Genomic DNA, 27,630 nt, shown 5'->3' with positions numbered 1-27,630 from the left:
GTTTTAATAGTTCAATTGTTGATAGGGAATGTTGCAATGTTACACAGTATTGAATTGATTGAAAGATGGGGTTTTGTTATCTGGGCCTTTTAAAAGTTATAGCATATGTTCAAATGAGTCATACTGTACAGAATTGTCATTCATCTATTGATGGAGGCTAAAATAGATTAATCATGTTTTGTGCATTCATGTAATTAGAGATTTGTGGTTCTGAAGATGCAGTGTTTTAAATAAAATGTCCTTTTATTTTTTAAGAAAAAATGGTTGCAATTGCTAACTTGCTTTAGAATAGTTGACTGACAGAAAGAACTTGAATTTTAAGAGTCGTTTTTTACTTAAAATGTTGATGCGCAGCTGGTTTCCACAAATTATTTGAGTTACGTAACAAAATATGTCAAGTTACACAGGACTGAAATGTGATACAATTTGTTTTACTAATTTATGTTTAATTTACTCAATAAAAGTTGTATGCAAACTTGAACATTGATTTGGTAATTGTTGAATGCCCTCCAAAGAAGAGAGTAACTGCCATGCCCTGACCTTAGAGAGTCTCTTTTTGGTTTGGTCAGGGTGTGATTTGGGTGGGCATTCTATGTTTTGTTTTCTATGTTTCTTTATTTTTATGTTTCTATGTTTTGGCCGGGTATGGTTCTCAATCAGGGACAGCTGTCTATCGTTGTCTCTGATTGGGAATCATACTAAGGTAGCCCTTTTTTCCCTCCTTCAGTGTGGGTAGTTGATGTGTGTTTGTGGCACTTAGCCCTCGTAAGCGTCATGGTGGTTTTGTATTGTTTCTGCTCATTCCAAAATAAAGGATAATGTACGCTCACCACGCTGCGCTTTGGTCTTCCTTCAATGACGGCTGTGACACCCACCCCACTTGCTTCAGTAGATGGCTAGCAGAAATGATTAACACCATTAACTTGTAAAACATTTTTTTAGGACCAACGCCTCCAGCAGATTTCTCAAGGTTTGGGGTCTGTTTCTGGACCATCTGGACAAGGATTGACTGTGAAAACTGACTAGGAACACTTACTGTTATTGTACCTCATTCTTTCTCTATTCTTCTCCCATGTCTTGCCTAAGCAATACTTAATTTCATGTCTGGCAGCTGTGTTTTTTCCCCTTTTTTTTCTTGTGTGCTTTAGTTTTGTACTAAATTACAAAATAAAATATTTTAAAATAAAATATATAAAACATTTAAAAAGACTATCCTACCAATGGGACATTAAAAACGGTAATATCTTATGTTTCACTGAGACGTAACTGAACGACGACATGGATCATTTTTTATTTATGAGGGTGCCTGTGTTTATGGATTTGGGATTGTATCTGGTGGGTTCATTGATAATTTGTGTGAGATTGAGGGCATCAAGCTTAGATCGTGCATCGGCAGGACAGAGCAGCTATGTCTGGTAAGACAAGGGGCGGGGGTGTGTGTCTATTTGTCAATAACTGCTGGTGCACGATGTCTAGTATTAAGGAAGTCTTGAGGTATTGCTCGCCTGAGGTAGAATACCTCATGATAAGCGGTAGACCACACTATCTACCAAGAGATTCGTAGCTGTCTATTTACCACCACAAACTGATGCTGGCACTAAGACCACACTCAACAAGCTGTATAAGGCCATAAGCAAACACGAACATGCTCATCCAGAAGCAGCACTCCTAGTGGCCGGGGACTTTAATGCAGGCAAACTTAAATCTGTTTTAGGTCATTTTTACCAGCATGTAACATGTGCAACCAGAGGGAAAAAAACTAGACCACCTTTACTCCACACACAGAGACGCATACAAAGCTCTCCCTTGCCCTCCATTTGGCAAATCTGACCATAATTCTATCCTCCTGATTCCTGCTTAAAAGCAAAAACTGAAGCAGAAAGTAGCAGTGACTCACTCAATACGGAAGTGGTCAGATGACGGATGCTACGCTACAAGACTGTTTTTCCAGCACAGACTGGAATATGTTCCGGGATTCATCCAATGGCATTGAGGAGTATACCGGCTTCATCAATAACTGCATCGAAGACGTAATCCCCACAGGGACCGTATGTACATTTCCCAACCAGAAGCCATGGATTACAGGCAACATCCGCACTGAGCTGAAGACTAGAGCTGCCGCTTTCAATGAGCGGGACACTAATCTGGACGCTTATAAGAAATCCCTTTATACTACACCGGCTCTGACACTCGTCGGATGTGACAGGGTTTTTAAAATATTGGAGACTACAAAAGGAAACCCAGCCGCGAGCTGCCCGGTGACGCGAGCCTATCAGACGAGCTAAATGCCTTTTATGCTCGTTTTGAGGCAAGCAACACTGAAGCATGCATGAGAGCACCAGCTGTTCCGGATGACTGTTTGATCACGCTCTCCCTAGCCAATGTGAGAAAGACCTTTAAACAGGACAACATTCACAAGGCCACAGGCCAGACGGACTACCAAGACGTGTACTCAAAGCATGCGCGAACCAACTGGCAAGTGTCTGCACTGACATTTTCAACCTCTCCCTGACCGAGTCTGTAATACCTACATGTTTCAAACCCCCATAGTCTCTGTGCCCAAGAAAATGAAGGTAACCTGCCTAAATGATCACCGACCTGTAGCACTCACATCGGTAGCCATGAAGTGCCTTGAATGCTGGTCATGGCTCACATCAACACCATCATGCCGGAAACACTAGACCCACTCCAATTCACATACCGCCCCAACAGATCCACAGTTGATGCAGTCTCAATCACACTCCACACTGCCCTTTCCCATCTGGACAAAAGTAACACCTATGTTAGAATGCTGTTCATTGATTACAGCTCAGAGTTCAACACCATAGAAGCCTTGTGGTTAGAGTGTTGTGCCAGTAACCGAAAGGTTGCTAGATCGAATCCCTGAGCTGACAAGGTAAAAATCTGTCGTTCTACCCCTGAACAAGGCAGTTAACCCACTGTTCCTAGGCCGTCATTAACATCGACGGGGATGAAGTGGAGCAGGTCGAGAGTTTCAAGTTCCTTGGTGTCCACATTACCAACAAACTATCATTGTCCAAACACAGCAAGACAGTTATGAAGAGGGCACGACAACACCATTTCCCCCTCAGGAGACATGGCATGGGTCCCCAGATCCTCAAAAAGTTCTACAGCTGCACCTTTGAGAGCATCCTGGTTGCATCACCGCCTGGTATGGCAACTGCTCAGCATCTGACCGTAAGGCTAGTGAGGGAGATATGAGTCTCCAGCTTCAGTGATTTTTGCAATTCGTTCCAGTAATTGGCAGCAGAGAACTGGAAGGAGAGGCAGCCAAAGGAGGAATTGGCTTTAGGGGTGACCAGTGAAATATACCTCCTGGAGTGCGTGCTACAGGTGGGCGCACCTATGGTGACCAGTGAGCTGAGATAAGGCGGGGCTTTACCTAGCAAAGACTTATAGATGACCTGGAGCCAGTGGATTTGGCGACAAATATGAAGCGATGGTGGAGCAGATCTCCATGAGCTATACTCAGCCTTGTCTCAGGGTAGTAAGTTGGTGGTCTGTTGATATTACCCTCTAGTGGTGTGGGGGCTGTGCTTTGGCAAAGTGGGTGGGGTTATATCCTGCCTGGTTGGCCCTGTCCGGGGGTATTGTCGGACGGGGACACAGTGTCCCCCGACCCACCCCTGTCTCAGCCTAGTATCTATGCTGCAATAGTCTATGTGCCGGGGGGCTAGGATCAGTCTGTTATCTGGTGTAATTCTCCTATCTTATCCGGTGTCCTGTGTGAATTTAAGTATGCTCCCTCTAATTCTCTCTCTCTCCCGTTCCCTCCCCTCCCGGAGGACTTGAGCCCTAGGATCGTGCCTAAGGACTACCTGGCCTGATGACTCCTGGCTGCCCCCATTGCACCTGGTCGTTATGCTGCTCCAGTTTCAACTGTTCTGCCTGCGGCTATGGAACCCTGACCTGTTTCACTGTGCTACCTTGTCCCGAACCTGCTGTTTTCGACTCTCCTACTCTCTCTCTCTACCGCACCGGCTGTCTCGACCTCTGAATGTTCGGCTATGAAAAGCCAACTGACATTTACTCCTGAGGTACTGACCTGTTGCACCCTCTACAACCACTGTGATTAGTATTTGACCCTGTTGGTCATCTATGAACGTTTGAACATCTTGAAGAACAATCTGGCCTTAATGGCAATGCACTCTTAGAATCTCCACCCGGCACAGCCAGAAGAGGACTGGTTCCTCTCTAGGTTTCTTCCTAGGTTCCTGCCTTTTTTTGGGAGTTTTTAGGGTGCCACCTTTCTTCTACATTTGCATTGCTTGCTGTTTGGGGTTTTAGGCTGGGTTTCTGTATTGGACTTCGTGACATCTGCTCATGTAAAAAAGTATTTATATATACATTTGATTGATTAATTGGTTAGCAGACTAGGCCTACTTATTATTGGCAGGGTTGGATGATGACCACTTAGTACCCGCAGGGCAAGTCAGAAGTTACCTTGGCTTTAAAGTAAAGTAGCTTTGCACGAACCTTGGCTTGTATGAGATTTGATACAGGCAGATCATTTTTATATTTTTTTTGTTGGAAGTATGCAGCTTTTTAACCTTTATATAACTAGGCAAGTCAGTTAAGAACAACATCTTATTTACAATGACGGCCTTCCGGGGAACATAACTGCCATGTTCAGGGGTAGAACAACAGATTTATTTTACCTTGTAGGCTCAGGGATTTGATTCAGCAACCTTTCGGTTACTAGCCCAACGCTCTAACCACTAGTCTACCTGCCACCCCAAGCTTGAGGGTTTAGAGGCCATGACTATTTTCATGAATGTGTCAAGAGATACATACAGGATTAAACAACTTGACTATCTCCATTGATCCTAGGTCCTGGCAGTTCTGTGCAGACTCAGGATAACTGAGCTTTGGAGAAATACGCAGGTTCAAAGAGGAGTCTGTAATTTGCTTTCTAATGAACATGATTTTTCATGAATTAATCACTGCTGAAGTGAAAGCCATCCTTTTTTGTTGAATGCTGCTTTTTAGTTAGCATTGTGACAATATCAATTTTGGGGGGGATTGTACTTGTTCTCCTCAATTAGGTTGAAAAAAAATAGGATGATCTAGCAGCAGTTAGTGCTCTTCGATATTGCATGGTACTGTCTTTCCAAGCTAGTTGGAAGACATCCAGTTTGGTGGAGCACCATTTCCATTACAATTTTCTAGAAGCTTGCTTCAGGGCTCGGGTATTTCTGTATACAAGGGAGCAAATTTCTTGTAAAAAATGTTTTTGACTGCATCTAGGGTATTACGCAAGGTTAAATTTAGATGCTGTTCGTGGGTTAGTCCCAGAAAGAGGGCAAATTATCTACAAATTCTATCTTTAGGGAGGGGCAGAAAACAGTTTTCAACCAGGGATTGAGTTGTGAGACTGCTGTAGAGCTCATCACTCCCCCTAACTGGGAGGGGCCCAGAGAAAATTACTCGATGCCGACACATCTTTCTAGCTAATTTACACACTGAAGCTATGTTGCTCTTGGTGACCTTCATCCTAACATCTTTGGTGCCGAAGTGGATAACAGTATCCCTATACTCTCTACACTCGCCAGTTTTAGCCTTAGCCAGCACCATCTTCAGATTAGCCTTTACTTTGGTAGCCTTGTCCCCTTTTAAACAGTGTATGATCGCTGGATGATTATTTTCAAGTCTAACATGCGGGTAATGGAGTCGCCAATGATTAGGGTTTTCAATTTGTCAGTGCTAATGGTGGGAGGCTTTGGTGGCTCAAACCCCGTAACGGGTGGAGGAGAGACCTGAAAAGGCTTGGCCTCTGACTCCGACTCGTTGCTTAATGGGGAGAACCGATTTAAAGTTTCTGTCGGCTGAATGAGCGACACCGGTTGAGCATGCCGACAGTATTTCTTTCCAGAAGCCTTGAGAAAATTGTCTGGCTGCAGGGACTGTGCGGAGGGATTTATACTACTACCTGTACTTACTGGTAGCACAGACGCTGTTTCATCCTTTCCTACACTTAAATTGCCTTTGCCTAACGATTGCATCTGAAGCTGTGCTTGCAACACGGCTATTCTCACCATAAAGCGATAGTTCTCCTGTACATTATGAGTACATCGACTGCAATTGGATGGCATACCTGATCTTATACCTGTAGCTATGTTGTAGAGTAATTATATAGCATGCCTACCTGCAACAGGACATTAGACACCATCTGGAGCTGTGCGGTAAGCAGTGGGGGTCAAGCCCAACACTTACAAACCCTCCATCCAGTGTATTAGCCCTCATAGTGTTGGCTGGGACATATTCCTGCACACCCCGTGACAGGTCAGGAAAGCCTGATCCCTACTAACCCTAGTATAGGCAGGCCTACTATACTTAACAGCACAGATAGTCTCTTGTTATTGTAGTGTTGGCCGTTAGACCACATAAATGCCAGTGTTGATCTGGGCCTGGACTGAGAGTCCACTAATCTCTGAAACACAAATAAACCAGTAGCCCTTAGAAACATATTGTGTAGATCTGGAAGTATTGGAAAGATGTAAACAATATGCTTGTAGCTCCATCTTGGTCTCTGATAGACCAGGTGGGATTAAGGAAATGTCTGGTTGTGGTGTGTTGTTTTTGTTTTTTAAATTGGTATTGGTACACACTGTTTTTTTTGCTAGTGTAACAGGGTTGGTTATGTTTCCACTTGCCTCCAAAGAAAGGTGTATTTAGTGTTCAAGCATTCTTATTGGTTGGTTCAACTCTGATGACAATAAGACGTGTTGTGATTGGCCCCGCTTGCAGATAGGGGGAGATCGCGAACGTCAGGTCTTCCCAGTATGAAAATGTGATGCAAGGGATTTTGTCATCGACAGCCATCAATACAGTTAAACCCTGCACAACTATTTCCTTGTTTTCAATAAGTTGCAAATTGTACATTGCTCTTGGAAAATTAAATATTAAATACAATAAGTCTTTAAAAAAAAGCCCTGCACAACTAACGTGCTGTTTCCTATTTAACAACAGCAACAGAAATAAATTATGCTCAACTGGGACCACTGGCTGATGTGATTTATTTGGACAAAACACAACGCAAGGAGAGTACGATTTACATCTGTTACACTAGCTACCTAGCTAGGTCTCAAAACAAATTTGCTGTAGCTCTGATCTTGACTTACAAGACACTGCTCATCTCTGCACTATAGGTACAGGCAGGTACCTAGGAATATGTGCAGATCAATGTAATATAAAACCACTTCTAACCCTCTTTCCCCTAAACATGCATCACCCATCTAACTATTTGTAGCTAGCTAATAAACTAAACTATCGCCAGCTGATCGTTTTGTGAATAGAACTCCTGTGCATGGCATTCAGATTTGCTTTTTTATTTAAAAAAATATTTTTTTGTTTGTTGTTGTTGCAAACTAACTAGCTATATATCTAGCCATCTATCTGTACCCATTGCTGATGATCCTTTGATCTCATCCATGATGCCTTGACGTCTGTGTTGCAAGCTACATGCAAAACACTTAAACAAATCTTTAGGACCAATGAGAGTAGAGCTACTGAGTTCTGACGTCACATACACATGTCCATATATGGTATTGCGTTGGCAGCTATATTGGATTTTCTATGCGGTGACGTCCCTGGAACCGGGACACATTATTCCTCTACCAATGTGGTTTAGCCGCTCATTAACTGTAACGGGCAAGTTTCACTGTTTTGACTGTCTCCACAAGTTGTCAGGAGAGTTACATGTAACTCAATGTTGTAAACGGTAATCGCCGGTCAATAGGCCAAATGGTTAAAGAGGAAGCGCCGTGTTATTGCAAAATATGCTTGGTGGGTGGGTCTTAAATGCCAGCGCCAATGAAACGAATAGAATGAGCTGTATAAAAGACGGGGACGTTTCAGTTTCATGTAATATAATTGCCATTTATCACCGTTGTACAAAAGTGTGGTGGAACTAGAATTACAGGGAACTGTCGTAGTTCGTTCTATTTGAGTGGCGTAATCATATATTTCTGTAGACAACTACGCGCGAGGTTGTTCCTCAACGCATCGTTCACAATGGCTGGGCTGGTGAGTAGCAGAGGGTGTCACAAAATCAGGGGTTCCCAAATAAGAGAGCTCCTCGACTCCAAGCTCAACGTCCTTTTTGATTGCGACGGAGTCATCTGGAATGGCGAAACGGTAGTGGCAGGCGCGCCAGAAGTGGTGACGCTACTGAAACAGCAAGGCAAAAAGGTATTTTTCATCACCAACAACTGTACTAGGCCCAGAGCGAGCTACGTGACGAAGTTTATCCGGTTGGGCTTCACTGATGTCGCAGAGGAGGAGATCTTCAGCTCGGCGTACTGCTCTGCGGCTTATCTGCGAGACGTGGCGAAGTTGCAGGGTAAGGTGTATGTCATAGGGTGCCAGGGCGTTGTGAAGGAGCTACGGGAGGCTGGGGTTCCCATAGTGGAGGAGGACACTAACGCACCCACTGGGACCATTTACGACTACCCGTTGGACCCAGAAGTAAAGGCAGTGCTGGTGGGATATGACGAGAAATTTGATTTCATAAAACTGGCCAAAGCCTGCTGCTACTTACAGAATACTGAGTGCCTGTTTCTGGCCACTGATCCTGACCCTTGGCACCCACTGCGAGGAGGCAGAATAACACCAGGTAGGTGTGTCACTAGTGAGGGTCCTGATGGCTTTTGTTCCTCCCCAGCACTAGTACAGCTGATTTTTAAAGCGATTATCCAGTACTGTTTTGTACTTATTAGACAGTAGTTCTGGAAATAGCACTCACGAGCCAAAAGTGGTCCCCGAAAATGGTGTACTGTGTGCGAGGGGGCTGAAGCTCATTGGCTAGAACTCGAATTGTTAAGGGGCTGGCCCAAATGGGGGGGCCTGTGAGGTAATTGAGGTAAAACAGTAATAATGCTCATAGACTATGCATGTAGGAACTAGCGAAAGGCTTTGCCGCTTTCATCAAATGGTGCCAAAAACAGTTAATTACTCAGAGCTTCATTATCCCTTCTCAATGTCCATTAGTGACTGCTGGTCAGCAATAAATAGCTGCATTTGATTATCGGATGTTTTCTCTCTCTCGTTTTCATCGAAACTCTGTGGCACAGCGGTAAGTTGTTGGCTTTAGTAGCTTATAATCAGTTGGAATTCCATTTTGCCTTCTAGTTTACTTTTTTTTAAATCATGAATTTCACATTTTATTGGTCACATATTTAGCAGATGTTATTGATGGTGTAGGGAAACGCTTGTGTTCCTATCTATGGCATTATTTAGGATGCTTAAGACAAGCTTATACTATATTAAATAAAACAAATTATTTGAATAACAGTGCACATATTATTATTTTTTCAAAATAGTTTGTCTTTAATGGGATTTGACCTCATACCCTCACATCCCTTAATGTCCCATAGTTCCCTACTCTACCAGCTAAGCTACCTATATTTGTAAGTATGGTGTCCAGTAGATGTCAGTGTTTGAAAGCAGCTTGGAGTAAAGAAAGCACCAGAACCACTGTGAAATCAATGGGCTCTCACATTTTGCAACAACCTGTTTGAAAAAGCAAATGATCAAACGACGCTTTGGACATCATTGATGACGTACTTCTGATAAAGTGATGCACGCATCGGCACACTGCTTCGAAGTTAGCTGCTAAGCGATTTCTATGCATGCCTCTGAGCTCCGGTATCAAACGTAAAATCTCTAGTATGAACTACGCATTGACACAAAGCGGTAGATTTGATAGAGGTAGATATGTATCTTGACTAGGCATCAGGATATGATAAACAGAGTAGCAGCAGCAGCGTATATGATGATTGTGTGTGTATAGAGTCAGTATGAATGTATATTATGTGTGAGCAAATTATGGTGTGTGTGTTGGAGTGTCAGTGTGCATAGATACGGTGCAACTCAGGGTCAACTCAGTCCATGTAGCCATTTTGTTAGCTTTTTAGCAGTTTTATGGCTTGGGGATATAAGCTGTTCATTAGCCTGTTGGTGTCAGACTTGATGCACCGGTACCACTTGCCGGGTGGAAGCAGAGAGAACAGTTTATTGCTTGGGTGGCTGGATACCGATTTTCCAGGCCTTCCTTTCACACCGCCTGATATGGAGGTCCTGGATGGCAGGGAGCTTGGACCCAGTGATATACTGGGCTGTCCGCACCACCCTCTGTAGCACCATGCGTTCGAGGGCAGTGCTATTGCCATACCAAGCAGTGATGCAGCCAGTCAAGATGCTCTCAATGGTACAGCTGTATAACTTTTGAGGATTTGATGGCCCATGCCAAACCTTTTCAACATCCTGAGGGAGAAGAGGCGCTTTTATAACGACTGTGTGTGTGGACCATTTTAAGTCCTTAATGGTTTGGACACCTAATCATGATTAGTTGAATCAGTGTGTAAGTGCTGGGCTGGAACGAAAGCTTGCACATCCTGTAGTTGCCCAGGGGACCTGTGCAAGGTAAACATTATCTACTTCAATTTCACCTCAATGTAACAGGGTGAATAGGGATACCATGTAGAAAGGGTTTACTACATTTTAGCCCTGTGGGGCCTGGACATACAGAATCCACATTCATTTTTACCTGTCATGCAAACTTTTCACAGCGCACTAGGTTGGTTGAGCACACCTGTTGGTTAAACGATTACAGTTTTTATCAGAGAGATGTCAGTATTTGGTAGACATGAGCAGTTGTGTAGAATGGCTTTGAATGCTGTGTGCTGTGCAACTCAACCTGTTTTTGCTCCCAGCAACACACACGTGCTGCTCTGTTCATGAAATGAAGGATACTGCTCATAATGTTGTTTATAAATTGAACCCTGACAAAGGTTGTTTCGGGCATTTCCTCACTGTCTGGCTAAGTGGTCACCTGTACTCGTCCTGGAGAGCTACTGGTGTCTAGTTGGATATTAGGTTTTGAGTGCAGGCATTTTTTTCCAGCACAAACATCTTATCAAGGTACAGTCAACTCCTAATAAGAGCACATCAAATAAGTGTAAGCTTATAAGTGCAGTGCACCAATTGGTTTTATTTTACTTGACAATACAAATATCAAGCAGCTCCAGTTGACAACAGGCATTACAAATACATTTTTTGTTTAGGATTATTTTAGTGTGGCTTCAAAACAGCCCCAAGTCATTGCATTGCAGAATTGTATTGCTGAATCAGGAATATTTGTGCTAGGCTGGAACAAAAGCTTGGAAACCTTAAGAATGAAGGTTTCTGACCACTGCTGTACGTCAGTATGCCGTTTACAAGTTAAACATTGAAACGGTAGTAACTGGTAATCTTCCCTGACTCTCTGGCGCCGCTCCTCTCCCTCAGGTTCAGGAAGCCTCACGGCGGCTGTGGAGACAGCCAGCAGCAGGAAAGCCACGGTGATCGGGAAGCCCAGCTGCTTCATGTTCGAGTGCATCGCCAGCCAGTTCAACCTGGACCCCGGCCAGTCCCTCATGGTGGGTGACCGCCTGGAGACTGACATCCTGTTTGGGGCTAACTGTGGCCTGGACACCATGCTCACCCTGACCGGAGTGTCCACTCTAGAGGAGGCGCACGGCTACAAGGACAGTGACGACCCCGAGCGGAAGGACTTCGTGCCAGATTACGTGGTGGAGACCATTGCCGATTTCATTGAAGCGTATGAAGAGGAGGAAGGCTGAGGAGGACTATAGAAAGAGGAGACCCCTGAAGCTGTGCCTGAGAGACCTGGGTCATGTTCATTAGAGTACGCAACGGAAAGCGTTTTAAACCGCTTTGCAACGGAAAGTGAAAATTCCCTCCCTGTTTCAATCCATTTGGTGCCTAATGAACACGACCCTGGATATATCAGAAAAGGGATTCGTTTGGTGGTGTTATAAGCAGTCATTTGTAAAGCCTTTAAGAAGTCAGTGTGATGTGTTATAGTGCTTGTGACAGGCATGCTGTGCTTTTTATGCCAATAATCTTTGTCATGAGGCATGTAAAGATGTGGCATAACATTTTGGAAATGTTTTTGCAATTTACATGCTTATGGCAAGTGATAATGACATTGACCAGGATGCAATCAGAGATGTGTTGTAGACGAGCCCATTTCACTACAATGAAGATCGCGTTCACGGTAAAACGCTGAAGATGTCAACTCATGAGGAAATTATCTTTTAAATGTCAAGCACTGTGCACTTGTATACAACATGTCTTTGATTGAGTCCAGGCCATTGTGTAGTATTTTGGAAAGCTTTATGAATGGTGGCATAAGACCACCTGGAACATTATATACTGACACCAATAATGCAGTGTGAGACTCCACCTGGTTGTAGTTCCTAGTGTTCATTATTTGGGACATTTATTGGTGTAGTAGGAATGTCTTTGGTTGTACTGTAGTATAGCATAGACGTCACCATATGAGCCCAATATACAAGCTGTTCTATTTTCCTTGAGACCATCCAGTGTTGAAATGGATAGGGATCCATCAAAGCGAATCATAACACCCAACGTAAATGGACTGAAGTCATCTAAACTCACAGAGCCAACTGTGCTGTTCCACAGTCAAAACATAAGATAACGTAAGCTGAAAGCTTCCCTTGCAGCACCTTCATCTTTAGTATACCAAACCAAATACTGTGTTAGGTTTGAATCCAACAACTGGTATACCAAACCAAATGTTGTTTTTAGAGCCAACTGTCCAACATTTAGCTCTGGATATATGGAAATAGGGCTGGAGAATTGGTTTGCTGGAAATATGGATAAAATACTTGGTTTGATATTGGTTAGTTTTCCCACCAAGTCAAACCTTTGTTAATGTGTGCCAGCAGCCTTGCTGTAGTTTTGGATCCTTTGGTCAATGAATCCTTGACTGTAACAAATATGACATGGAAATTGTTCTCACTTCTCACCTTTCTAAAGAACAGAGCATACGAGTGGTCCTGAATTAATCATTACCAACAATGAAATGTGTAGGACTGTATGTAGATCCAATGACCTTTTGATAAGCCTTCTACTGATCTATTCTACAAGTAATAATATTTGAATAGAACTTCAAGGGATACCAATGTTCAATGAACTGAAATGTGAATTTGCAGTGGAAAATATTGTACAGTAGTTTGGTATTTGAAAGTCAAAAAGGAACTAGTATTTTCCTTAACCATACCACTGTAGAATGTTAAGTAGCTGAAATGTTAACTATTAGGTGTATTTGGGAACTGGATTTTCAATGGTTTTTTTATCGACAGGTGGTTATTAACCTGAAGAAGGGTGTGTGGATTTCAGTCAGGGTAATAACAAGAATGGCAGACAAACATTATTTTAATTGAGGGTATCACCATTTTTTTTTATCAGTCTTTTTACTTAGCTGGAGGTTGTGCTAGAATTTTATTGTAAGACTTAAGACACATTTTCATACTGTAGATGAAGTACCTATTTCAATGGAATGCCAACCTGTTTTGTATGAACTTCAGACATTCTGCATATTGTGAATTAGGTTTGTACATTACTTAATGTAGTGTACAATTGCATTTTGTTTTTTTAATTAAAACTCTTGCTTTGTATAATTTCTGTCACACTTGTTCTCTACCAGGTCATATCCAAATTTGTTATGATGGAGAAAGCCCTTGAGGACAAAATGTTCCTCAATGAATCAAGTCAGCAAATTAAGTTTAGGCTGAAGTTGAAGCCGGTCAAGGCTAGACTGAAATGACACACCTGGAAATGACTAATACACTCCTCCGTATGTATTTGGACAGTGCAGCTAAAATGTTACATTTAGCTCTATACTCCAGCATTTTAGAGTAGAGAAAACATTTCATATTAGGCAACATAAAATTTGATTGGTCACATACACATGGTTGGTTAGCAGATGTTAATGCGAGTGTAGCGAAATGCAGACTTAGAGAATGTCTGCTTTTACAAAGGTATTTTCATACATACTGTATCCGTTTTACCATTTAGAACTTAAATCACTTTATGTATCTAGTATCCCCCCCCCCCCCCCCCCCCCCCCCCCCCCCCCCCATTTGAAGAAGTCATAAGTATTTGGACAAATTCACATAGTGTATTAACCCTTTACACTCGTGGGAATTGGGCTACATGGATAGGACTAAATTGAACTTTCTTACAGAAGAAATATAAAAAGCATAAGCATGGTAGCAATTGGAGATCATGGCAAAATAATTAGACCAAAGTTGAGGACAGCAGTTCAACCCAAACATTTGGGCTCATGGGTGGCACAGTGGTTTAAGGCACTGCATCTCAGTGCTAGAGGCGTCACTACAGACACCGGTTCGATTCCAGGCTGTATCACAACTGGCCGTGATTGGGAGTCCCATAAGGCGGCGCACAATTGGCCCAGCGTCGTCTGGGTTTGGCTGGTGTAGGCCATCATTATAAATAACAATTTGTTCTTAACTGATTAGCCTAGTAAAATAAATGATACCATTTGATTTTATGTGCATTTTACCGCATTTGATAACGATATCTTAAAATACTGTACAGCCACTACGTTCCAATTAAGGTGCTTATCAGTGCCCGAATCTGCCATTTTCGACCCTGATACAGGTAGGAGAGTAAAGGGTTAAAGTAGTCAAAACTGGGGAGAGGTTAGCATGTTTTCTTGTAGACTCTGTTACTTTCTCACTCATCATTATTCATGATTAATTCATGATTTTTAATCATGGCAGCATCAACATGAATTAAAAAGTGTTCAGAAACACTTAAGGAAATTACTTGAGTCAGCATACACCATTCAGTTACTATTGGGCAAAACATCACCTCGTCTCCAGGCTATTACTCACAGTACATATAAACCTGTGACATCAATGATTCAAAGAGTGACATTAGAATTCTATGGGAGTGACCTTACTGAGTAAAGTATTTGTCGAGCTGTGGCTCTGTTAACAAAGCTGCACAAGACACGTACGGGGGAAGGTGTTGTGGGAGATGATTGATTGGTTGGTAGATTAAGCGTCCCTGTATTTTCTAATGAAGGCCAAGTTTGAGCGTTGGTCCACAAGACTTTGCGCATTTGGGCAGAAGTGTCTGGGAATGAGATTAGGCCAAAAAACAACCAAAACAAACTGCAAATGCATTTTTAGAGTTACAAGCTTGATGAAGTCATTGTGTGCAAGGAATATGAGACTAAATACTAAACTTTTGATTACTTTAACACCCTATAAGCAAATTTGTCCAAATACACAACTTCTAAATGGTATAACAGATATGAAAATACCCTCAAATAAATAGGTGATATTCTGTATTGTTGCCTCATATGAAACATTTGATCTCAAATCCAACATGTTGGAGTATAGAGCCAAATAAAACAATTTTGCTTCACCATTCAAACACATATGGAATGGAGTATATATATACAGTGCCTTCAGAAAGTATTCACACCTCTTAACTTTAACATTTTGTTGTATTACAAATTGGGATTCAAATGGATGTCATTTTTTGCAAAAAATCTACACAAAATACTCTGTCAAAGTGGAAGAAAAAGTACCTCCACCATCCAAAATATTGCACTAATATACCTGTATATTGATTAGATTAGTATTCAACCCCCTGAGTCAATACATGTTAGAATCACCTTTGGCAGCGATTACAGCTGAGTCTTTCTGGGTAAGTCTCCAAAAGCTTTGCACACCGGTGCCGAAAAATATTTGCCCATTATTCTTTAAAAAGAATTGTCAGGCTCTGTCCAGTTGGTTGTTGATCATTGCTCGAAAGCCAATTCCAAGTCTTGCCATAGATTTTCAAGCCGATTTAAGTCAAAACTGAAACCAGGCCACTCAGAAACATTCACTGGTAAGCAACTCCAGTGCCTTCAGAAAGTATTCATACCCCTTGACTTATTCCACATTTTGTTGTGTTACAGCCTGAATTCAACATTGATTAAATATGATTTTTTTTATTACCCATCTACACGCAATTCCCCATAATGACATACTTCCCATCGCATATCACAATACATTCAAAAAAGCATTTGAGATTATCAGCACTGCTTGAACATAAAAATAAACATTTCAGCACTCTGATCCAACAGGATCTAGAGATAAATGTTTCTTTGTGCATTTATATTGGAATCTCTGGCAGTTATGCTCCTAAAAAGCTATACAGTACTGAATAAATATCTAGAGAATGGTTTGGCAGGTTAGTGAAGATGTCTGTTACTCTGGTCCACCACACTGTAAAAGAAAATTAAGAGATTAATTCTTGACTGTTACAGCAGAAAAATACTTGAATTTATATATTCTGTGATGACAAGTACCTGTAGTGGTATTGTTGAACTCTGAAGCTGGAGTTGAACCTCATTGTGATTGACTGTACATATCTTACCTGGATGTACTCCATCTCCTCTGGACCAACTATCCTTCTTCGATACCTCTGGGGACGATCTCTGATAGTTGCAGCGGTATCTGAGGTTCCCGGGAGGCGAGTCAAGGGTGATGGTGCAGAGGTCAAAGGTGAACTGTGTGTACCACTGGACTGCTGTGCTGCAGCAACTCCCACTTTCAGCACCTCTTGGACTGAATAGGTTACAATAGGTTTAGACCCCAGTTCTAGTCTTAGAACATATTGCCAGTTATTTTCCGACCCATGGCTGTGCGGCGATACTTTTCCCACTTCTAAAGGAATATGGGTAATCGGTTCTGATTAGGAGATCATCCAGCGGTGCCCAGGAAATAATGACATCCAATTGTTAGATGCTACCATCCCCCCTCCAAATCAAAACATGGATTTCATGTTATGTTTTCGCACGCACAGCTGTCTGTTTCACACCCGTTTGTCCTAGCTAAATCAGCCTTGTAATACGAGCACCATGCTACCGCAGACAGGAAGCAGACAAGAAGTAGAATGAAGCTTGTGCATGCAAACATTGACATCCATGTTTGGTTTTGATTAGGAGAGAGGGTGGTAGCATCTAACAATTGGATTGAATTATTTCCTGGGCACCGCTCAGCGAGCAAACAACGCATTCTTTATCAGAACAGTCCACCGACCACAGATATGCCTAACGAAGTGGGAAAAGCGTCGCCAAAAAGGCATAGACACAGGTTGGTAAATAAGTTGCACGGGGGCTAGAGTTATATTGCTAGACGGAAACCCAATCTCTGTCTAGAACCACCAGGCTACAATAGGTATAGGTGAGAGGAGGAGAGAATGTGGAAGCAAATGTTTTTGTATTAAATGACACTCTCCTTAACTTGCGCGCCATCATGCAAATGATGTATACAGTGATGAAATCCCAAAATAAGTGTAAAGTAGTATAGATAAAAGGATAAGTAGCATATCATTTAAAAATATGTGCATGCTTTTCTCCTTTAGTATTCAACAGCTGATTCAAAGGGGTTTCGAGGCAGAGGACAGTCCTCCATTCACCTTTTGGCATTGACACGCTCCAGGTCAGGGAGGAGTCGAGGACGGACTTTTGTCCAATTGAGATAGTCCCTACGTACTTAGCCTAGAAGCTTTTGTTCCAGTCCAGCATTAATACCTGGTTCAACTAATCTTGATGAGCAGTTGATTAGCTATATTATGTGTGCTAGTGCTGGACTTAGACAAAAATCTGCACGTGACCAGTGTTTTTACACACTATTTGTTCCAGTATAGGCAAGATGCCTGTCACATGTCATACTCATATACAGTATACTTGGGTCATATACTTCGGTCACTAAGGCGATGAGGAAACTTTATAAGTGGCGAGTGAAGGCGCACAGCCTGGTGGATTAAAATCATAGTTAGGCTACTCATATATTGCTTTTACATTTTCTTGAAATTATATCATATGAATTAATGATGAGCGAGTAAGAAATGAGTGAATGAAACTAGCTAGCACTACCCTTTCAAACAGTCTACCGACATGCACAGAACTATAACGAATATTAACGCATAAAATAGCGCGTTGGCAATATGGATAAGTTACAGAATGTGGGATACACAAGCTATACCTTAAATGAAGCAACAAATCTACGTTTTTCTATTCTTAAATATTGTATACCTGCACAATTGCTCTTCCTGCTGCTGCCATCTTTCTTCAACAGTATCGTCAGCAAAGCTAAAACAGTACTTCCGGGTCACGGAATTTCCGACATTTTCCAAATAAAAGTTCCTCACGTAATCTTCTTCTTCTCTGAGTTTTATTGGCCGAATACACTCATAAGGTGTAATGTCGCCACCTCCAGTACGGGATAATAAAAAAATACACCAAAAACTAAACATGTCTTGGATGAACAAATCATACTAATTACTTCTTTATATTTTTTTATTATAAAAAATAAACACAAACCAAATTCACGCTCCTACCCTGAATTTCAAACAAAAACGGCACTATTCAGATCCCTACACAGGCTCAGGAACCTGGAAGGGGTGAACTTCTTCATTCAGTACTGGCACACCCCTTGAGTTGTGCCGTGGCGGAGATCTTCGTTGGCTATACTCGGCCTTGTCTCCGGATGGTTGAAGATATCCCTCTAGTGGAGCCTGTGGTTTCCAAGAAATGGGGAGGTTTGTCCTTTATTTAAAGGGGGAGATCAAGCTGATCCTAAATGTTATATGCCTATTTCTATTTTGCCCTGTTTATCAAAAGTGTTGGAAAAACTTGTCAATAATCAACTGACTGGCAATCTTTACGTCTAAAATATTCTCTCTCTGATTTCCGCTCAGGTTATGGATGTGTCACTGTAACCTTAAAGGTCCTCAATGATGTCACCATTGCCCTTGATTCTAACTAATGTTGTGCTGCTATTTTTATTGACTTGGCCAAAGCTTTTGATACGGTAGACCATTCCATTCTAAGAAGTATTGGTGTCTCTGAGCAGAACATCTGCTGTCTCAGCCACTGCCTGTTACCAAGGGAGTACGCCAAGGCTCAATCCTAGGCCCCACGCTCTTCTCAATTTACATCAACAACATTGCTCAGGCAGTAGGAAGCTCTCGCATCCATTTATATGCAGATGATACAGTCTTATATTCAGCTGACCCCTCCCCGGATTTTGTGTTAAATGCTCTACAACAAATCTTTCTTAGTGTCCAACAAGCTCTCTCTACCCTTAACCTTGTTCTAAACACCTCCAAAACAAAGGTCATGTGGTTTGGTAAGAATAATGCCCCTCTCCCCACAGGTGTGATTACTACTTCTGAGGGTTTAGAGCTTGAGGTACAAGTATACAAGTACTTGGGAGTATGGCCAGAAGGTACACTGTCCTTCTCTCAGCACATATCAAAGCTGCAGGCTCAAGTTATATCTAGACTTGGTTTCCTCTATCGTAATTGCTTCACCCCAGCTGCCAAACTAACCCTGATTCAGAGGACCATCCTACATATGCTAGATTACAGAGACATAATTTATATATCGGCAGATAAGGATGCTCTCGAGCAGCTAGATGTTCTTTACCATTCTGCCATCAGATTTGTTACCAATGCTCCTTATAGGACACATCACTGCACTCTATACTCCTCTGTAAACTGGTCATCTCTGTATACCCGTCGCAAGACCCACTGGTTGATGCTTATTTATAAAACCCTCTTAGGCCTTACTCCACCCTATGTGAGATATCTACTGCAGCCCTCATCCTCCACATACACCCCTCATCCTCCACATACAACACCCGTTCTGCCAGTCACATTCTGTTAAAGGTCCCCAAAGCACACATCCCTGGGTCGCTCGTCTTTTCAGTTCGCTGCAGCCAGCGACTGGAACAAGCTGCAACAAACACTCAAACTGGACAGTCTTATCTCAATCTCTTCATTCAAACACTCAATCATGGACACTCTTACTGACAGTTGACTGCTTTAAGTGATGTATTGTTGTCTCTACCTTCTTACCCTTTGTGCTGTTGTCTGTGCCCAATAATGTTTGTACCATGTTTTGTGCTACTATCATGTTGTTGCTACCATGTTGTGTTGCTACTATGTTGTTGTCATGTTGTGTTGCTACCATGCTGTGTTGTCATGTGTTGCTGCCTTGCTATGTTGTTGTCTTAGGTCTCTCTTTATGTAGCGTCGTGTTGCCTCTCTTGTCGTGATTATTTTTAATCCCAGACCCCGTCCCCGCAGGAGGCCTTTTGGTAGGCCGTCGTTGTAAATAAGAATTTGTTCTTAACTGACTTGCTTAGTCAAATCAAGGTGAAATAAAATAAATAAATAAAATAATCCATTCAACCATTCCTTTGTTTCATCACAAAACTGGAGAGCAACCTCTGTCCGGTGAAGTTCACAAAACATATTGCATGTAACAAACAGTTACATGACCTACAGCATGGTCAAGCAAGTACATTTTTCCAACTTTTTTGCACAACTAAACAACTAGCATATTGATTTAGAACCACGGAGAGTTCTCATAAGTCGCATAGAAAATAGGAGCAGCCTCCACTATTCCAGCACCATTTCAACTTCAACATTTCAACATCATCAAATCACCTATGGTTAGTCTACTACAGGCAAGGATGAGCACGCTAATTAACATTAGCCCACTACATCTAGCTCAGTTGCGATTTTAGCATGTAAATCGGGGTGGAGAAAACTCAACCATTTTTTTTAGATGCATGCCAGCAAAGCCCCTACACAACACTATTTTAATGAATTTTTTCATTGGCAAGATTATCAAATTTAGGCATGACATGCCAACAACAAACACTGACACTACACATCCAAGTATAGCTGATCAAGTTATGAAAGACAAACATTGTAATTTTGAATTCCGTAAAGTGAGTGTTGAAGACGTGAAAAAAATATGACAAGCCAATTGGATGGAAAATTACTGAGTATAATAGCGGACGATATTGCCAATCCCATTTGCCATATCTTCATTCTAAGCCTACTAGAAAGTGTGTGACCTCAGGCCTGGAGGGACGTAAAAGTTATCCCGCTACCCATGAATAGTAAAGTCCCGTTTACTGGCTCAAATAGCCAACCAATCAGCCTGTTACCAAACCTTAGTAAACTTTTGGGAAAATTTTTACTATAAACAAATTAACAGACTTTCAGCACACTTTTGGGAAGGACTTTCAACAAGTGACTGATAATTGGCTGAGAGTAATTGATGAGAAAAATATTGTAAGAGCTGTTTTGTTAGACTTCAGTGCGGCTTTTGAAATTATCAATCATAGTCTGCTGATGGAAAAACTTATGTGTTATGGCTTTACACCCCCTGTTATATTGTGGATAAAGAGTTACCTGTCTAACAGAACACAGAGGCTGTTCTTTAACAAAAGCCTCTCCAACATAATCCAAGAAGAATCAGGAATTCCCAAGGCCAACTGTTTAGGCCCCTTACTTTTTTCAATATTTACTAATGACATGCCACTGGCTTTGAGTTTCGATGTACAATGCCTTGCAAAAGTATTCACCCCCCTTGGCATTTTTCCTATTTTGTTGCATTACAACCTGTAATTTAAATTGATTTTTATTTGGATTTCATATAATGGACATACACAAAATAGTCCAAATTGTTGAAGTGAAATTACAAAAATTACTTGTTTCAAAAAATAAAATAATAAAAACTGAGAAGTGGTGCATTCATATGTTTTCAACCCCTTTGCTATGAAGCCCCTAAATAAGATCTGGTGCAACCAATTATCTTCAGAAGTCACATAATTAGTTAAATAAAGTCCACAACCTAAGTGTCACATGATCTCAGTATATAGTTGAAGTCGGAAGTTTACATACACCTTAGCCAAATACATTTAAACTCAGTTTTTCACAATTCCTGACATTTAATTCAAGTAAAAATTCCCTGTCTTAGGTCAGTTAGGAACACCACTTTATTTTAAGAATGCAATGTCAGAATAATAGTAGAGAAGGATTTATTTCAGCTTTTATTTCTTTCATCACATTCCCAGTGGGTCAGAAGTTTACATACACTCAATTAGTATTTGGTAGCATTGCCTTTAAATTGTTTAACTTGGGTCAAAAGTTTTGGGTAGCCTTCCACAAGCTTCCCACAATAAGTTGGTTAAATTTTGGCCCATTCCTCCTGATAGAGCTGGTGTAATGGAGTCAGGTTTGTAGGCCTCCTTGCTCGCACACGCTTTTTCAGTTCTGCCCACAAATTTTCTATAGGGTTGTGGTCAGGGCTTTGTGATGGCCACTCCAATACCTTGACTTTGTTGTCCTTAAGCCATTTTGCCACAACTTTGGAAGTGTGCTTAGGGTTATTGTCCATTTGGAAGACCCATTTGCGACCAAGCTTCAACTTCCTGACTTTGTCTTGAGATGTTGCTTCAATATGTCCACATAATTTTCCATCCTCATGTTGCCATCTATTTTGTGAAGTGCACCAGTCCCCCCTGCAGGAAAGCACCCCCACAACATGATGCTGCCACCCCTGTGCTTCACGGTTGGGATGGTGTTCTTCGGCTTGTAGGCCTAGTGTAATCATATCGAATTGTGATACAGTGAATTCTAAGTGAAATAATCTGTCTGTAAACAATTGTTGGAAAAAATGACTTGTGTCATGCACGAAGTAGATGTCGTAACCGACTTGCTAAAACTATAGTTTGTTAACAAGAAATTTGTGGAGTGGTTGAAAAACTAGTTTTAATGACTCCAACCTAAGTGTATGTAAACTTCCAACTCCAACTGTATATAAATCTAGTTCCTGCATGTGTCTGGCACCGTATCCTATCTTAACTTTTAGAACATATTCTGGGCATTCTGACAGATGACCAGCACAGGCAGGAACCATTGATTATTTCCAAAAGACAAGATTACCATTATCAAGGCTGTGTCTTCACAGGATAACATTTCCCTCACAACATGAAAATCAAAGTACGTGCTTGCAATAGTATAACATTGAGTGTTAAAATAATGGACTCCTTAAAGCAGTATGAGAAGGAACTGGCGGGAATTCTTCACTCACTACAGAAATATCTGTGATTAAATGAATACTTGGAAAGTTTTTGGATATTGTGTTCTGAAATATGAATTGTGTCATTGTTGTGGGAATTTCAAAGCTCAGATTGATGGAAGCAGTTGTGGTCCCTATGTGTGTTTGTTCACCAAAGCAGTCTTATTTGGAAATAACATTAATGAATTTATTCACAACAACATGAAATGTTGTATTTTGTATGAATTATCAGAAAAAATATTATTGTTGAGAGCCAGCCGTGAGCTGCTCAGTGACATTAGCCTACCAGACAAGCTAAATTTCTTCTATGGTTGCTTCGAGGCAAGCAACACTGAATCAAGCATAAGAGCACCAGCTGTTTTGAACGACTGTGTGATCTCACTCTCCGTTGCCGATGTGAGTAAAACCTTTAAACAGATTAACATTCACAAGGCCGCGGGACCAGATGGATTACCAGGGCGTGTACTCAGAGCATGTGCTGGCAAGTATCTTCAAAGACATTTTCAAGCTCTCCCTGACACAGTCTGTAATACCTTCATATTTCAAACAAGACCACCATGGTCTCTGTGCCCAAAAACGCCATTGTAACCTGTCTAAATGACTATCGTCTCATAGCACTCATATCTGTAGCCATGAAACGCTTTGAAAGGCTGGTCATGGCTCACATCAACGCCATCATCCCAGATGCCCTGGACCCACTCCAATTCGGATACAGCCCCAACTGATCCACAGATGACACAATCTCTGTTGCACTCCACACTGCCCTCTCCCACCTGGACAAGAGGAACACCTAGGTGAGAATCCTGTTCATTGACTATAGCTCAGCGTTCAACACCATAATGCCCTCCAAGCTCAGGACCCTGGGACTGAACACCTCCCTCTGCAACTGGATCCTGGATTCCTGATGGATGCCCCCAGGTGGTGAGGGTAGGCAACAACACATCAGCCACTCTGACCATCAACACGGGGGCTGCTCAGGGGTGTGTGCTTATTCCCGCCTATTCACCCCTCGACTGCGTGGCCGTGCAAGACTCCAACACCATCCAACACCATTATTAAGTTTGCTGATGACACAATGTGGTTGTGCTGATCACCGATGAAACAGCTATAGGGAGGAGGTCAGTGACCTGGAGTGTTGTGCCAGCATAACAACCTCTCCCTCAACGTCAGCAAGACAAAGGATCTGATTGTTGACTACAGTAAACAGAGGGCCGAGCGAACCCCCATCCACATGACCGGGGCTGTAGTGGAACTGGTCGAGAGCTTCAAGTTTCTCTGTGTCCACAACACTAAGGAATTATCATGGTCCACACACACCAACACAGTTGTGAAGAAAGCATGACAAGGCCTCTTCCTCAGGAGGCTGAAACGATTCAGCATGGGCCGTCATATCCTCAAAACATTCTACAACTGCACCATTGAGAGTATCTTGACTGGCTGCATCACCACTTGGTATGGCAACTGCTAGGCATCCGACTGCAAGACGCTACAGAAGGTAGTGCACAGTGTTGTAGTACTCGAGACCACATATTGAGTGTCTCGAATATATTTGTACTGTTCTTGACTTGGTTTTGGACAGTGAGAACATGCAATTTCTTCCTGAGACCAGCTGAGTAAAAAAATCATAATTATCAGCTTCCATTCAATCAGCTATAAAACCGCTTGTCCAAGCCAAATATATACACTCCTTTCTTGAAACATTAATATCTTAACAATATTTACGTCTATTATAGACATGTTTGCGCAGTGGCGAACTTATAGGCCTTCAGTGTGTGACAGGTTCGTGATTCTTAAAGGACAGCAACGGTAATACCAGCACTCATGTAGGAGAGTCACAGGTTGGAAAATCTGAAAGGACAGCAACCATAATACCAGAGCACTCATGTAGGAGGGAGCACTTTTTGTAGAACACAAAGGGCCAGTGGTGTAGTGGAGGTTATATGCAGGTGTATGCTGTAAACCCACTTTTTTTTCAGTGGGCATTGCATATACTCACTTCTTAATATGTGCGTTTCAAAGTAGTGAAGTGGAGGTATATGACTTATCTACTGACTTGCCTAGTTAAATAAAAGTTAAATAAAACATTTAAAAAATAAATGATCAATTATGTAGTTCAATAGAGAAATCATGCACAAAGTAGCCTACACGATTGCAACGACCGTGAAATATATTCACATGCATGCAGCACACATAGCCTAGTTTCAGCTGACTATCATCTGCAGGCAGCAAGAGTGTGTAGCGCTCTACTGGTTTTGGCATGGAGCAGCTCACAGAAGAATGACATCGGTAGCCGGTAGGGTAAGAAAGACATACTGCATCAACTTATGTCTACCAGTAAATGCTAACCAAGGCAACAATTGGTATGCAAACCAGGTATTGAAAACGTTTAGTCCGAAGTGTTGGTTAGTAGGCTATTTGTGATGCGCAATTAACATCATGAACTGTTTACATCAGTGGCGTATACATACATGGATGGGCCCACCCACTGGGGAGCCAGGCCCTGACAGGCCCACCCAATCAGATTGATGTTGTTTAAGCATTTTTGGGGACTTAGACCACCACATTCTTTGAGTGTGAAAATCTGAAAAATCTCCTAGGAAAACGCATTAAAAAAAACGTAGGAAATAGGATTTCACACAGTGTCTTTCCTTCACTGGGCGGGCTGTTTGGAACTTGACCAAATAGTGTAAAGGCTGTTGAAGGAGGAGGAACAAGGTGCAGCGTGGTGAGCGTACATGTTCTTTTATTTGAGAAAAGATGCCGAACAGAACAATAAACACTACAACACAAACTGTGACGCTAAAGGCTATGTGCCAAATCCCAAAGTCAAGTTCCCACAAAGACAGGTGGGAAAAAGGGCTACCTAAGAATGGTTCTCAATCAGAGACAACGATAGACAGCTGCCTCTGATTGAGAACCACACCCGGGAAAACACAACAAAATAAAAAACATAGAAATAAAGAAACTAGAATGCCCACCCTAGTCACACCCTGGCCTAACCAAAATGTAGAATAAAAAGCCTCTCTATGGCCAGGGCGTGACAATTAGACTATAACACCTTCTCTAGGCACCACTACACCACTGCATAGGGTCGATGGAAAGACAGCAATCACGCACAGCATGATGTTAAAGGATAAGCAGTCCATAAATTCAGACATACTGTAATAAGCCAGTAGGTTCCAATCATAAGAATACAAAAACACAACCATTAAGCATTTCCCAATATAAATGTACATCTATTACTTCCCATTGCAAAAAATATTTCATGTTTAGCACACAAAGTAACCAGTGACCTAAAGTTTAAAGTGGAACTGACAGCGTTATAACTACTTTGCAGATATGAAACAAACAGACAATCATAATATCAGTAAAAAATATAAAATGTTCAGTTCATGCTACAAAACCAACTTTATAAGAGGTTTAAAAAATAGATTATATTTGACTGAACGTTCCAAGACGTACACTGAGGTTGGCAGAATAGATGCAGTTCAATGCATGATTAACATAATTCACCAATACATTCCTTGGTAGTTCAAAAAATATTGCTATCAGGTTGTAAATCACAGATTGCCTGGTATATTGTTTGCTGCCTCCATTCGGGATGCACTTTCAGTTTCAATAATCAATATTCTGGTCAAAAACAGACGAATGTAAGTAAGGCTGGGAATGTCAATAAAATCAAACTAGCAAGGGCAATGATCACAAGTCAGCTATAAAGTAGCTAATAGGCTAGTGTATCTATTTATGTAGCAAGCTAATACAATGGAGGCTAACGTTAGCTAGATAGCTAGCTAGCTAGCTGCTAGGAGGATGTCATGCTATTGGAGGAGTGGGTGAGTGACTGACTTTTTCCCCTCATGTAGTTTTTCAGTGGCTATACACAGCTAGAGATGCAGGTGTCATTTGGTTAGCAAGAACTTGAGCGACTGTTATCCAGTTAACATATCTCTTGCATTCGCAAATTCACTCTGGCTATCTAGAACTCTGGCTATCTACTTCGATGTCAGAGCACACTTGTCCTGTGTGAATTTAAGTATGCTCTCTCTAATTCTCTCTTTCTTTCTCTCTCTCAGAGGACCTGAGCCCTATGACCATGCCTCAGGACTACCTGGCATGATGACTCCTTGCTATCCCCAGTCCACCTGGCCGTGCTGCTGCTGCAGTTTCAACTGTTCTGCCTGCGGCTATGGAATCCTGACCTGTTCACCGGACGTGCTACCTGTCCCAGACCTATTATTTGACCATGCTGGTCATTTATGAACATTTGAACATCTTGGCCATGTTCTGTTATAATCTCCACCCGGCACAGCCAGAAGAGGACTGGCCACCCCTCATAGCCTGGTTACTCTCTAGGTTTCTTCCTAGGTTTTGGCCTTTCTAGGGAGTTTTTCCTAGCCAACGTGCTTCAACACCTGCATTGCTTGCTGTTTCGGGTTTTAGGCTGGGTTTCTGTACAGCACTTTGAGATATCAGCTGATGTACGAAGGGCTATATAAATACATTTGATTTGATTTTGTCTGAGTGTGCCAGAGCGCAGAACAACTGATGAATTTACGAACGTGCAACACCCGTTGAATATGGCCGGGCGTCAGTAAACGTAGACAAAAAAAGTCAGAATTAGTCAAGAACACTCTAGATAACATGTAAACAGCCAAACCAGCTCTGCTCCAGGTGAGTAAAAATGGATAGTGAGGTGCTCTCTTTTGTGTCTGAAAGTAGCTAGCTAGCAAGCTAGCAAACTTTACCCAGTAAGTTTGGGTGCTTGGTTGGGACAATCATGCATTGGCAGGCAAGCTGCAGAAGGATGAGGAGGCTACAATTCCCCATAATTT

The 27,630-nt window shown here is 41.9% G+C and overlaps 1 protein-coding gene and 1 long non-coding RNA gene across 2 annotated transcripts; one reads left to right on the top strand and one right to left on the bottom strand.

Annotated features, from left to right (window-relative positions):
• Positions 1-7,594: 7,594 nt before the first annotated feature.
• pdxp (pyridoxal (pyridoxine, vitamin B6) phosphatase) lies at positions 7,595-13,508 on the top strand. The gene is made up of 2 exons (XM_021603223.2): positions 7,595-8,635; positions 11,308-13,508. Exons 1-2 carry the CDS (start codon positions 8,035-8,037, stop codon positions 11,640-11,642), a joined length of 936 nt encoding a protein of 311 aa, XP_021458898.2. The 5' UTR covers positions 7,595-8,034; the 3' UTR covers positions 11,643-13,508.
• A 2,331-nt stretch (positions 13,509-15,839) lies between these two features.
• On the bottom strand, positions 15,840-18,084 carry LOC118964615. Its single transcript, XR_005051752.1, has 3 exons — positions 17,951-18,084; positions 16,288-16,478; positions 15,840-16,136 (listed from the first exon to the last, which is right to left on the bottom strand). It is a non-coding gene; the product is annotated as an uncharacterized LOC118964615 (long non-coding RNA).
• Positions 18,085-27,630: the final 9,546 nt, after the last annotated feature.

The sequence above is a fragment of the Oncorhynchus mykiss genome, chromosome 5, assembly GCF_013265735.2.
Source record: "Oncorhynchus mykiss isolate Arlee chromosome 5, USDA_OmykA_1.1, whole genome shotgun sequence".
Lineage (NCBI taxonomy): Eukaryota > Metazoa > Chordata > Actinopteri > Salmoniformes > Salmonidae > Oncorhynchus > Oncorhynchus mykiss.
This window is presented reverse-complemented; position numbering and strand designations above follow the sequence as displayed.